At 37.6% G+C, this 14,777-nt stretch overlaps 1 protein-coding gene across 4 annotated transcripts in view; it reads right to left on the reverse strand.

The window, feature by feature from the left end:
- Positions 1-14,777, reverse strand: part of LOC131940853 (dynein axonemal heavy chain 6) — a 66,621-nt gene that overhangs the window by 9,767 nt on the left and 42,077 nt on the right. For all 4 annotated transcript variants that reach the window (XM_059299742.1, XM_059299741.1, XM_059299743.1 and 1 more), the window contains 11 exons: positions 14,498-14,711; positions 12,794-12,926; positions 12,420-12,613; positions 10,326-10,511; positions 9,920-10,092; positions 8,641-8,821; positions 8,184-8,363; positions 7,869-7,975; positions 7,586-7,715; positions 7,225-7,374; positions 6,890-7,051 (listed from right to left, as the gene is read on the reverse strand). In XM_059299742.1, the coding sequence (XP_059155725.1) occupies positions 6,890-7,051; positions 7,225-7,374; positions 7,586-7,715; positions 7,869-7,975; positions 8,184-8,363; positions 8,641-8,821; positions 9,920-10,092; positions 10,326-10,511; positions 12,420-12,613; positions 12,794-12,926; positions 14,498-14,711 (1,810 nt within the window). The remainder of the gene's footprint in view (positions 1-6,889; positions 7,052-7,224; positions 7,375-7,585; positions 7,716-7,868; positions 7,976-8,183; positions 8,364-8,640; positions 8,822-9,919; positions 10,093-10,325; positions 10,512-12,419; positions 12,614-12,793; positions 12,927-14,497; positions 14,712-14,777) is intronic.

The raw sequence follows: 14,777 nt of genomic DNA on the forward strand, positions 1-14,777 counted from the left end.
ATATATATATATATATATATATATATATATATATATATATATATATATATATATATATGTGACGAGCGAACATTTATCCTGCCGACAACGCCAATTGTAACGAGCCAACAGTTACCATGCTCGCAACGCCACATGTAATGAGACCTAATTGCCTGTAGTGCCACGTGTTAACGAGTTTAACCACTCATTCTAGACAACATTGACCACAGTATAGATACTCAAGATGCAGGTTCGCTATTGATCCTTTATTACATGAATCAAGAAATGCTTCATAATAACACAATAAATCAACAGGAATGCTTCTCAATAATAGTCTGAATCAACTGACCCCTAACAGTCCTTCACTAGGCTTTATATAACTGAATCCACATGTCTATAATCCTTCTTAACACAATACGGCTAACCCGTTCTATAACCGACTTGACATAGTCACACAGACTGACTGATCTAAGCGAGCGATGAAAGAGGCAAGAGCCTCGAAACGGGAAGAGAACGAGTTCTGCCGTCCCCTCCTATTTATGCCTTGAAATCGTAGTCGTACTTGTCTCCATTTCCGTAATCGATACTTGTAATCGATGTATCCGAATACTAATGTCGCAGTTTCTGACGTACCGTCCGATTCACTAAAACATCTGCATCCCATCCATCAAAGTTGACAGCTCGTCTGAAACTTCTCGTACCGTTTCCCAAAATAGCACGCGTTGGCTTTGAGATTGTTATCAGACCGATCCAATAAGCCACCTGTTATAGTTGCGTCAGATTTCCTACTGCGTCTCGGCTTCTCGTTCGTTATCATTTGTAACTGGTAGTTAGGCCTACCCCAGTTACATCCACCCCTGCTTTTTTTGTGTGTTTTCAACCACAAACAACGCCTGGCAGGTGCACTCCTCCAAAGTCAATCGCACAGTCGTAAAAAAAAAAAATTTATTGTTCCACTCACTGTCCACGACGTTCCATTCGTATACGATTGACAGTTCTACCTATTTCACATATCAACTGTGTCTACATCATCGTCCTGAGACACAAAACAGTTCTAGAATTCACATCCACCCTTTCCATTTGGTGCCTTCACCAGTTCACTTCTATACCTCTTTGAACAGTCTGTTTTCATACCAGCGCGACCATGAAAGAATTGATGGTTGCTGACAAAAAATTTCGTATTCCTTCTGTTCCTTAAACTTCTCCGCGGACCACTTATCTGATGGTCTACTGTCTCTCTGCTTCTGGAGGGACCGGGATCCTCATTGTTGCCGGTATCCTCCCCTTGCGTATCGCGGTTGTTCTGTTGATGGTGATATGGTTCCGGAATGGGTATGTGAATTTCCGTTATAACTTCCGGTTCCCTAATTGTCTTGGGTTTCTCTGTGTGTAACTGCTCTTCTTGCCTATTCCAATATTTCTTTAATTGAGCAATATTCGCCCACCGATCCGGTTTGGCGTGATCGATGGGTCTTATCTTAAAGGGGCCACCTGCTGCTTTAGGCATCTCCACGACTTGCCATATCTCCTGTCCCCAGAGATCGTGGATTTTGTTTCTGCCTAACGGGTGGCTACGCAGTAATACCCTGTCATTCAGTTTGAGTGGCGGGTCCTTCGTCTGTATCGGCGGTTCCCTTCGCCGAGATTCATGTTCTAGTCTTTCCTGTACTACCCTGTACATTTCTCTAATTCTTCTCATATGTTCATTCACATATTCCAGTGCGGTGTATGAGCCAGTCATACTCTCCCTTTTTCCTAGGAACAAATCAAGAGGGAGTCGAGCCTCCCGTCCGAACAGCAACATGTGTGGCGTAAAGCCGGTCGTGGCATGGGGGGTGCAGTTGTATAGATATACCAACTCTGGGAGAAAATCAGGCCAACGTTTTTTCTGTTCAGGTTCTAGCGTACGCAGCAAATCATGCATGCTGCGGTTGAACCGTTCACACTGTCCGTTTCCCTTCGGATTAAATGTGGTTGTTCTAGATTTGTTGATCCCGTAGTGACTGCACAGTTGGTTAATTACTTCTGACTCAAAGGCCCTTCCTTGGTCAGAGTGTAATTGTCTTGGTATGCCATATTTGATGAACCAATGTTCTACTAAGACCTTTGCCACTGTTTTGGCAGTCTGATCTCGTGTGGGCACCGCCACAGTCCATTTGGTGAATACATCAGTCATTACCAACACATGTTCCGTCCCATCCGATGATTGCTCCAACGACGTAAAGTCCATAGCCACAATCTCTAGTGGTTTTGTCGCCAGTAGGTGTCCTGATGGCTGTCTCATTTTGACAACTGGCATTTTCGCATGCTGACACCTCCCACAAGCCTCACAATGGCGTTTGACCTCCATTTCCATATTGGGCCAGTAACACCTCCGTCGTAAAATTTTGTGCGTCCTGTCCTGACCTTGGTGTCCTGCCCTGTCATGTGCCAACCTTAGCACTTCTTCTCGTAACTGTCCCGGCACCACCACCTGGTGTATTGTGCCATCAATTTGGTCATGAATTCTCCGCATGAGAACACCATCCTTTATACTGAGACGGTTCCACTGACTCAGTATTTTCTTTGTTTCTCGACCAAATTGTTCTCTTTCCCTTCTTCCTGGGAATTTTTGTTCCTGGACGTATTTCAATAGCGGTTGTAAGCCACTATCCGTTCTCTGGGCATCTCTTATCTTTTTGTGATTAAGGCAAATAAAATCACTACTGTCCATATGTTCGGGTTCCGTGGATATGTGCTCCACCCCGGTCTGCCCGTTCTGCATCACTTGTACCCCATGAGGGATATCTGTTGACGCTCTGACCTCACATATTCCTGTCAGTGTTTCTTCCTCATCACCCGGTCTCTCGTACGGATTCCTTGATAACGCGTCAGCATTACCATTGGACTGCCCTGGGCGATATTTTCTCTCCAGGTCAAAAAGTGCCAATTCTGCTGCCCATCGCTGTTCGATGGATCCCAACTTTGCTGTAATTTGAAGTTCTTTTTCAATATCTGATAATTTTTCTAGTTTGCCAACACTGTTCTGTTGTCCACTATTTTTATTTACTTCTTCCGATAACAGACACTCTAAAGATGAACATTTCTCCTGTGCTTTTAATTTGCATGAACTTTTCCTATCCAGTTTCCTGGTTAGACTTTGAATTCCTTTATTAAGTCTACCAATTTTCTTCTTATCATCATTTTTCTTAGCCAACAAATTGTTCACTTGAAACTTTTCAACATTCAAGTTCATTTCACAGTTCATTTTTTCTATTAGTTGTGTTTTACCTTTCTTTTTCTCCTTACTGTGTTTCTGTGTCATTTTGTTTACTAAGTCATTACCTCGCCGCTCTGTAGCCTTGACCTGCCTTACAGAGGGCGATCGTTTCACCGGACAGTACCGTGCCATATGTCCGGGTTGTGAACAGGACAAGCAAATTGGTCGACCGTCTGCCGTCCATTGGAGTGATGGCTTGGCAGGACGCGGCCGTCCAACCCGTCCCTGTTTTGTACCGATCTTTTCCTGATTCTCAGCTGTTGACCTGCTTTCCAACCACTTCAAGCGTTGGTCAACCTTCTCTAGGTGGGCCAACAGTTGAGCCATCATGGTCTCCATCGTGTCGGCCCCTGTGGGTGGGGATTGTCTCTGTTCAGGCACAGAGACTTTGTCCACCGAACAGTTCGATTGGTCCTCATCCTCGGACCTGCGGATCGCTGAGTTCCTGACCTGAAGGAAGGTCAACTGCGGGTCTTTGTGGACCTCCTCTTTCAACTCTCTCCTTAAGATCGGGGTTGCTAGCCCCTCGATGAAATGGTCCCTCAGTAGGCGTACATCAATGTCCGGTGATTTGCCCTTTACCAAATCAAAGGCCCTGTTCATCCTGTGTGAGTACTCCATCACACTCTCCGCCATTCTCTGCTTTAAGCCCACGAATCCCGATAGCAGTTGCACTCCCGACCGTCTCTCCCCAAAGGTCTCCATAATCAGATCCAGCACCTTATCTGGATCTGATTGGACGGTCCTATCGTGGCACTTAACCTCTGCCCTAACCGTTTCACCTATACTGCCCATCAGCAGTCTTAATCTTTCCTCTGGTGACATATGTCTCGAGGCCCAGGCCGCTTTGACCTCTTCACTGAACCTGTTGGTTAAAGTTGGATCTCCGTCCCCGTAAAATTTGTTAATATGGGACTCTCTGGGTAGGACCACTATATGGGTCTGCTTCTCGTCCAGAGTAGACATTTTCTTCCTTAAGTACCAAAAAAAAAGAGTTCTTTCTTACCGTGTGTGTATGAAAAATTTTTCCTCGTTCCTCAATTTTCACAGTTCCTGAATGTCCGAATTCACACACACACTAAACACAGTTATGCACAAGGTTGACTATAGGTGCCTTAAACGGCAAGTCTAGTTGAATTCATCCTGATCGCAGCGCCAATTGTGACGAGCGAACATTTATCCTGCCGACAACGCCAATTGTAACGAGCCAACAGTTACCATGCTCGCAACGCCACATGTAATGAGACCTAATTGCCTGTAGTGCCACGTGTTAACGAGTTTAACCACTCATTCTAGACAACATTGACCACAGTATAGATACTCAAGATGCAGGTTCGCTATTGATCCTTTATTACATGAATCAAGAAATGCTTCATAATAACACAATAAATCAACAGGAATGCTTCTCAATAATAGTCTGAATCAACTGACCCCTAACAGTCCTTCACTAGGCTTTATATAACTGAATCCACATGTCTATAATCCTTCTTAACACAATACGGCTAACCCGTTCTATAACCGACTTGACATAGTCACACAGACTGACTGATCTAAGCGAGCGATGAAAGAGGCAAGAGCCTCGAAACGGGAAGAGAACGAGTTCTGCCGTCCCCTCCTATTTATGCCTTGAAATCGTAGTCGTACTTGTCTCCATTTCCGTAATCGATACTTGTAATCGATGTATCCGAATACTAATGTCGCAGTTTCTGACGTACCGTCCGATTCACTAAAACATCTGCATCCCATCCATCAAAGTTGACAGCTCGTCTGAAACTTCTCGTACCGTTTCCCAAAATAGCACGCGTTGGCTTTGAGATTGTTATCAGACCGATCCAATAAGCCACCTGTTATAGTTGCGTCAGATTTCCTACTGCGTCTCGGCTTCTCGTTCGTTATCATTTGTAACTGGTAGTTAGGCCTACCCCAGTTACATATATATAAAACAAATTTAATTTCAGAGGGGGAGGTGCCCTGCCATGATGCATTTTTATGCCCCGGGTTCTCCCGTGAGTACAACTGACCCTACATCAGAATCATGCGCATCATAATAATCATCATTTTTTTTGTGGACCCCTTGTGGTGCAAAGCGACTCAACAACAACTTTTGTGTTACACTATGGATACAATGGGCTACTATAATCGTTGAATAAATGGAATCAGGCATGCCTGCCAGAACCCCAGCAGAGGATGACCTACCGCACCCTGGTCTCCCATGTGAGCACCTATGGTCCTTACAATAACATTTGTTTTAAAGAGCCAGTTACAATAGAGACACTGTGGCACACAACATTCAATGATTAACCAAACTAAGGGCTGTACCCAGTGCCCCTGTAATTGTCTAACCAGTGGCTCCCAAGAGCACCTGCAATGCTCCTGACACCTAAACGGTCACCAAGGTATGTTCCACTCAATATTATGGAGGGTGATACAGCAAGCCCTGGGGCATCTGGGCAGTAGTGTGGACAAACCCATGCCACAGCAACAATGATCAAAAAATATAGTGCCTTTGTTTACATTTAAATAATTCAGTTTCAGAAAAAAAGGTCACAAGCCTAAAAATACACGATTGATGAAATCCTTCTTTCTTCTGAAACTGCAGCACAGGATGGGTACACTAGCATATATATATTATGTTACCAGCAAAGTGCCTGAAATGGGCCAAACATGAAGAGGGGTTTGGGAGCAGGCACTGTTACTAAAATAACAAATGTAAACTCAGAGTATTATTACAATGCAGAATGTAGATATAGGTATGCAATTAAGTCCCAGCAAAGACAGAGCAATAAAACCTGGCAAGATTAAAGCCAGCCATTCCTCACAGCACCAATTTGCTTGCCTACCATGCTCAGGTCAGAAGTGTAAACACTTTGGCCGGCTAGTTACACAAAAATTAAAAGGTACTGACCAACCACTCCTATCTGTATGTTATGTTTACCCTACATTCTGAGGAAGCTACTATGTGTTTGTATTATCGTCTATTTATAGCACTTGTTTGGTATTATAATTAGACCATAGTTGTCTTTCTGAGGTGAGTTTGCGCTTGCCCAGGATACGAGTGGTCGATCAGTAACATTTTATTGTAATATAATCTATATTTACATTTGTTACTTCTGAAATGGGTCAGCTAAACATGATATGAATTGTATATTGATCTTTGCCTAAAACGCCTAACAAACATGGGAATTGCAAAGTGTAGAAAAGAATTTTTCCCTCCAGGAAATTCAGCCATATTTGACCTAATGTTTTATTTGAATGATTTAATATAACAAGAGGTACTGAAAATATAGAGTGATGTGTGTATAGTTCTTCATTAGCATGTATAGCTCTTTGTTTGCACACAATATAGGCCTACTCAGAAGAATTCAACCCAATAGAAGACTAAAATAAAAATGTGGCTAATGCTCAAAAAACAAAAGGATGCACTTGAACACACAAATATTAGGCACTCTTGGCTAACCCTAGCTGTAAGTATACATTAGGGTGAAGGTTAGAGTTGGAGCTTTTTTTTCAAACCTCTAATGACATTTTACACTTTGCAAAAAAGAATAGTTGTCAATTTGCCAGTAAATTACACACACATACATAAACCTGCCTAAAAAACGAACTTAAAACCAAATAACATACCTACATAAATAATATATTGATAATTACCATTTCTTCCTTAAATGCTTTAACAAACATGAGCTTTTGAAAGCTATTGAGCCTTTTATTCCAATGTCCATTTACTTTTGTTTCACTAGGCATCAGGTTGTCATCTGGAGGTTCTGCTGGCTCTCCTTCATAGCCTTCATATGTTTCAGGGTTAGCAAAAAACTGATTTAGAAAAAAGGTATATTTTAGGAAGCAATTCATTATTCTTAGATTGTATTTTAAGACTTAACATTGAAAAAAAGTGTATTATTTTGTATATGTAGGCTTGTAAGAAAAAAATATATGATACGTTTATCTTTTTCTTTTTTTTAATACATGTATTTTAGAGTCCTTACTGTTGTGCCATCACCAAGGGTCACAAATACTGGTGTCTTGATCAAATCATTTTGAATCCCTTTAAAAATATCAAAAGTGTCACTGAGATCACAAGCAGTCACCCACATTTGCTGCTTTAGCCAATCCACGTCTGGTTTTTCTGGACGTACCTGGAAGCATTATTTTAAAGTGCTTTAAGGTATAATTTTGTTAAGTACTTAAGCACAAATGATAATTTTCAAAGTAGAATAACTCTGTGAATAAAATAAAAAATTGATACCAACATTGTGGGTGATTAAAATTTAAGAATGTTATACATAATGATGAAAGTTTCAAAAGAGTAATTTTTGGATAAAATTAAGAATGGAACTCTTGTTTAACCTTATCCAAGTTTCCTGCCACTCCTCGAAGAAAAAAGTTCCACTCAGAGTTAGTGATTGAACCAGCTGTTTTCAAAATTTCTCCACACAACATGAAGGAGAAAACCAGTTTGTGTTTTTCAAAGAGGCCTCTAAAATATAGGAACAACATGAATACTATATTGATAATAATAAAAACTAAAGGAAAAAATTAATAATTTACTATACTTAAACTTAAAAAGGATTGTTCTTGTAAGTTGTACTGATATAATTTCAATTAAAACAAAAATATTTTTGACACATACCTGGCAACATTATTGTATATACACTTAGTAGTTTCATCTAAACAAATCTTGAGCCTTTTTGGCAGATCATCTGTCTTTTCACTAGTTTCAATAGTTGCATTGAATAGCTAAAAGTCATGGAAAATATAAAAAACATGAAATTCTCATTACAAAAACAACAGTAGTAAAGTTATTACAAGATGTATACATTTTAATGTAATAAAACAACAAAATGCCATGCTCATTCAGATGATTAACACATTGAAATAAACAAAACGTATGTCACAGCTAAAAAAATCTCTGATTTGAAAATAACTGAATTAATTAAACTATTACCTGCTTGAAATACTTTAGAGAGAACTGGTACATAGGATCTACTTCTCCCATATCAGCCACAACAAAGTACATTACAGAGCCTCTTTCTGCTACTACTCTATACTTCTCTCTGGCTTGACTAATCTTTTGTTCAGTGGCTTCTGCTTCTGCCAGTCTTTGCTTAATGACACCTGATGTTACCTGGTACAAGTTAATGCAAGATTAGTCATCAGTTAAACAGTTAGATTTACTTTTTGTTTAAATAAAAATTAGATTGAGATTTGAAACTTAAAAATAATTTTTGAAAACAGAATTGTAGGCTACTAACATTTTACTATTACTAACTATATTTTTTGTGGTAATCAATTCTAATTAGTAAAAACTTAATATTAATAAAAACATCACATGGAACTCAAATAATGTAGATTTTAAAAACTGAAAGTTAAAAAAAAATGGCGTAAGAGGTATTTGCATTTACCTTAGACTCATTCAGGACATTAATGAGCTCCTCATTATCCAAAATGTTCCCTTCTGATTCAAATAAAAGCTTGAGTATTCTGTCTTCAATAGCTTTAAGCTGATTTTTGTCTGCATTTATCCTAACAATCAACTGATTGCGCTGCTCTTCCAGATCTGGGCGTTCCAGGCGTACCACATCACTTGAAATAATAAACCAATTAAATGCATCAAGTTGTTATCATAAATATTAAACAAAACATTACAATTCAATCTAAGATTTTAAACGTTTTTAAATATCTGTTGACATTTTTTCTTTTTGTAGGTGCATGTGTGAATAGGCCTACATCGATTCTTTTAATCCTAGTTTCACAGATTTACCTCAGAAGTTGGTCCTCTAATCCTAGTTTAGCAGATTTACCTCAGAAGTTGGTCCTCTAATCCTAGTTTAACAGATTTACCTCAGAAGTTGGTCCCATAATCCTAGTTTAACAGATTTACCTCAGAAGTTGGTCCTCTAATCCTAGTTTAACAGATTTACCTCAGAAAATGGTCCCATAATCCTAGTTTAACAGATTTACCTCAGAAGTTGGTCCCGTAATCCTAGTTTAACAGATTTACCTCAGAAGTTGGTCCCATAATCCTAGTTTAGCAGATTTACCTCAGAAGTTGGTCCTCTAATCCTAGTTTAACAGATTTACCTCAGAAGTTGGTCCTCTAATCCTAGTTTAACAGATTTACCTCAGAAGTTGGTCCCATAATCCTAGTTTAGCAGATTTACCTCAGAAGTTGGTCCTCTAATCCTAGTTTTACAGATTTACCTCAGAAGTTGGTCCTCTAATCCTAGTTTTACAGATTTACCTCAGAAGTTGGTCCCATAATCCTAGTTTAACAGATTTACCTCAGAAGTTGGTCCCATAATCCTAGTTTAGCAGATTTACCTCAGAAGTTGGTCCTCTAATCCTAGTTTAACAGATTTACCTCAGAAGTTGGTCCCATAATCCTAGTTTAACAGATTTACCTCAGAAGTTGGTCCTCTAATCCTAGTTTAACAGATTTACCTCAGAAGTTGGTCCCATAATCCTAGTTTAACAGATTTACCTCAGAAGTTGGTCCCATAATCCTAGTTTAACAGATTTACCTCAGAAGTTGGTCCCATAATCCTAGTTTAGCAGATTTACCCCAGAAGTTGGTCCTCTAATCCTAGTTTAACAGATTTACCTCAGAAGTTGGTCCCATAATCCTAGTTTAACAGATTTACCTCAGAAGTTGGTCCCATAATCCTAGTTTAACAGATTTACCTCAGAAGTTGGTCCTCTAATCCTGACTTGGTGACAGTAAAATTGATGATGGTGACTTTGATGCAAACTTCAGGCAAATAATGAGGATTGGACAGCTTTGTTGTCATGTAGAATCTAAAATTGCGGTCATAGTCAATATCACTATCTCCAAGACGAATAAGCAGACGGCCACCCTGTAAATAGAAAATAGTTAAACAATTGACAGAGGCAAATATTTCTATGTGGTTAATATTGTATTTGGTCTTAAATGTTTTTTTTACATTGTTTTAGTAGTGGTTATTAGGATAAGTTTTTATAGATATTTAAAAATTATATTCAAACCTTTTTTCCTTGTGCAAAAAAGTTTGTTAACAACTGAAATTCTAAAACTGGTTTGCTATATATATGGAAACTGTAGTCAACTTACAGACATAAATGTTTGCTTTAGGAGCACAGGTTCAAGTGCTGGATCTAAAGTTTCTCCAACATCTTCCAGAAGAACAGGCATACCAATGCGAATACAATTCTCAAGTGTCCTTAGAAAGTTTCCAGATGTCAATTTTATGACTTTCAATCCATTTTTAGACTCTCTGTTTCTAATCCAACGATTAGCCTGAAACCAATGTAACATTTTTTTTAAAAATATTATACATTATTATATAGGATTGGCTAGAGGTCACTAAAATACTAAGGAATGACACACACACCATTGGAAACAATACAGCAGAATAAGCAGGAGATATTAAACTGTTATAAAAAATATCTCTTGAGTGGCAAAAAAGCTAACTACAATGTACCTAGGGTAAACTACAGTCTGCTATAGATATTCATCTTGGAAAGAAGATTTTTAGGAAGTGCTGAATAGACAGATTCCTCTTAATCCTCCTGATCTAACTACAGGAAAAACTCTTGATGGAGAAACTATGTGGACAGTCATGAGACACTATGGAATACCTACTAAAGTGATAGCAACAATCAAAAACCTCTATGATGATTGTACCTACCAAGTGGTACATAGTGGAGAACTGTCTGAGGAAGATGTCTCCTCTCAGCACTATTGTACCTGCTAGTTTTAAATTGACTCACAAGAGAAGGTTATACATTACTCTGGCAGAGGAATGAAATGGACCCTGACACAAAAAGTGAGACTTAGAATTTGCTGATGCTATAGCCTTACAGTATTACACAGACTCCAAAGATACACAAGAGAAAGTAACAGCTTTGAGCGAGGATGGAATGTGAGTAGGACTTTGATTCACCAAATGACAAGTGTGTTAAGAATTAATCACAAACAAGATGTAGATGTAAAATTGAAAAACCAAAACATAAATCAAGTAGACAGCTTTATATATCTGGGAAGTGTGGTCAATGTGTTGGGAGGAACAGATGAAGATATCAAAAGCAGAATAAACATAGCCAGATAGGCTATCTTACAACAGTCTGGAAATCATCGAACCTAAAAAAACTATAATAAGAATCTTTAACTCCAATATTAAAGAATTCCAGCTCTACAGCTCAAAGAAATGGAGAACAGAGTCAACAACAAAAAGAATCCAAGCATTAATTAATAGGTGCCTATGGAGTATATTAAAAATATAATAGCGAGACAAGGTAGAAAATACAAACCTATGGGAGATGTGTGTACAGAAAACAATGCAATAGAAAGGCAAATCATGAAAAGGAAATGGTGATGGATTGAGCACACACTTAGAAAGGATGCTGGCAAGACAAGCCCTGGAGTGGAACCTGCAGGGCAACCACCACAGAAGTCGACCCAAGAAGACATGGTGACATAGCATGCTGGAGGAGGCTGAAATGATAGGAAGGAATTGGGAACAGCTGAGTGTCAGGAGACCATGGGGAGTGGAAAGCTTGGACAGAGACCCCAAGCTCAGCAAGGAATGAAAAGGAAAAATGATGATGATAATATGGGCTCAGCTTAATACACTTAGTCAATGATGTGTAAGATTTGATTTTGCTGTATATGGCACAGATAAATGATGTCCCACTCCTAGAGATGGGAGACTGCTCATTTTTGTGACTGATGTGTGATTGGTAAAGAAAAATGATGTCACGCTTTAGTGTTTTATAAAGGAGTGAGAGTCTCTGATTTTAAAGTGGGGTGGGGGGGGGTCTGACTTTTTATGATGATGGTGACAGGGGAAAAATGGACAAAAAAGAATCCGTCCCTTGTGGATGACTCATAAAGGAACATTTTATATGATATGGAAGATGGTTATTCTTAATATCCTTTCATATTCATGTTGTTAAAATACTCAAAGACTGAGGGATCTAATATGAATATTTTTTGGAAGTTAAATGTTTCTTAATGAGGTTAAAAAATATATAATTTATATAAAACTTTTACAAACATTTTTTTTAACGAATGCCAGTCATCTTATATCATCTTAGTTAATAGGATGAAATTGTAATCTTAATAAGACTTGGAAAACTGCAAATGGTCTAGTTGTGTGCATAAATTAGAGCTTTCTAAATTTTAGAAAATTAAAAAAAAATGTACTTGTTCTTGAGGATCAATCATCAAAGGCCAGCGACGTCCTCTTGTCACTAGAATAGCATTTTCAATGGAAACTTGGTCTCTAGGTAAGCCATCAGCATTCCATTGTCTTATTTCAAATGGATCTGCCAAAATAGTGGCTAAAGACATGCCTGAAGTTACTGGAATCTCTAGCTGTATGCAACGTGAAGTCCAATCTGAAGTAAATAGTTTAATTTTTAAAGATTTCAATTACATTTTTCAGTAAAGCTTTGAAAACTAAAAGCTACAACTACTTTTAAATCCAAATGCACAAATAAAGTGAAAATTCCAATATTAGTTAATTAAAGAATAAAGTTAATGAGAACAGTTTATGTTTTAAATTTTAAACTACATACTGTTGACAAGCTCTTGTCTATAAACTGAGGTGAAGGCACCATAATAAGCAACACAGGCAGCCGAAATAAAAACATCTCCAACCACATTGTTTATCTGGATCTCAAAATCTGCCACACTTTCTTGCCAACGTTCCTTGAAGCAATGTAAGAAACAATGTATAAAATAACTTCTGAATAAATCCTTATGTAGTACATAAGTTATGTAGGTCTGTTTATGTAAGTGTTCATTTAAGTTTAAAATTAACACTCTCATAAACATTTTTGGTTTGGTGAACTTGCTGTTCCAATACCCCAAAAATTAACACTCTTATAAACATTTACTTTCTCGTATATACAAAGTAGGCCTATAGAGAAAGTCTTGTAATCATGCAAAAAAAAAAAATTGAGATTTTTACAAATCTCGACGTTTTACACCTCACTGATACGGAAAAACATAATTTTGCAATCTTGTCCGTATGTCTGTGTGTCTGTCTGTTTGTCTGTCTGTGTGTGTGTCCGTGTGCAAACACGATTACTTGAGTACCGTTACAGCTAGGTTGATGAAATTTCATATATAAGTATTTTATCAAAATCGTAGATCCGTATCAACTTTTGAGCGATTTCCGATAACCGAAATGTGGTACTTTTCCTACTTTGAATTTTTCAAAAGCCTATAACTTGAGTACTATTTCAGATAGATAAATGAAATTTCACATGTAAGTAAAAGATCTATTTCTTTACCTTCTGTTAAATTTTGAGTAATTTCCGTTGACCGGAAGTAGTAATTTACGCTACTTCCGATTTCTCAAAAAACTAATGTAAATTTTAAAAGTACTAATAATATTGCGCACTATTATGCGCTTTTTTATTTGGCGTTCACTTGGTGTGCAATTAATTTGTCTACGAGATTTTATTATATTTTTAAAACTTTAAGTATTTAAAATGGATTAAAAATCATGTCTAAAGCCCGAGTTCCCATCCCCTGTTATTTTATATATGAATATTCGAGAAAGTTTAGGGGAGATCACTCCCGGTTTATTTTAGTTTAGTGAACTTGCTGTTCCAATAGCCCAAAAATTAACACTCTCATAAACATTTTTAGTTTAGTGAACTTGCAAGAACCTGGCCATGGATTTGACTTGTAGACATCACATGGTTCCTCAATTAAAAAATTCTAAGTGGCATTTTTTATAAGTAATATTTTAAAATCTAAAAAGCCAAAAGTTTTTATGAAATAAATGTTAGAAATTAGATATATGCTACACAAACAGATTTGTGTAATGGCAGCAATATGTTCACTTCTTTGTAAACTTATCCAGATAATTGGTTTAGTCTTTTTTAACTCAGCAGCCCTAAGTAGGTACACGGTTTAACTTTCCATGGTCAGAACTTCATCTTATTAGAAACTGTGAGAGAATGCTATTTCACTTTATCAGTTTCAACTTAAATTCACCAGAATGTCAGTTTAATATCCTTTGGTTTATCATTGCCTTTATCTTTTCTTTTTTCTTGTGATAGCAGGAGGTTATTTATTTGTTTTTTTTGTTTGTGTAGATTACTAAATTTATTCAGAAAAAAACTGGCAATAAGTTTTTAAAATTGCTAATGAAATATTTCATATTTCAAAACCATTACTAAATAACAGAAATTAGGATCTTTTTCAGTTTTTTAGACCTTATACACAGATTTCCTGAAAAAGAAACAAATAACCAAATATATACACACCTGTTCATCAGCAAGGGCAGTTGTTAATTTTGATGACCTTTTTAATCTACCAGCAGTGGTTGCAATATTTCTCTCTAATTTTTGTTTCTCTGAAACACTTTCGTCATATGTTTTTTGAAGTTCAGCTATCTTTGCCTCAACTGTTGCAAGTTTCTGTTGTTTTTCTTTTAGAAGTCTCATAACGGTATCCAGTTCCTGTTGAGCTTTATTTAACCTGGTGTGCATGAATGATATTAATTATAACATTTCAATACTGATAAAATAACAAAGTAAAGTTTTT

Source organism: Physella acuta, unplaced genomic scaffold (genome assembly GCF_028476545.2).
Source record: "Physella acuta isolate Inbredline_101_S28 unplaced genomic scaffold, ASM2847654v3 ptg000334l, whole genome shotgun sequence".
Lineage (NCBI taxonomy): Eukaryota > Metazoa > Mollusca > Gastropoda > Physidae > Physella > Physella acuta.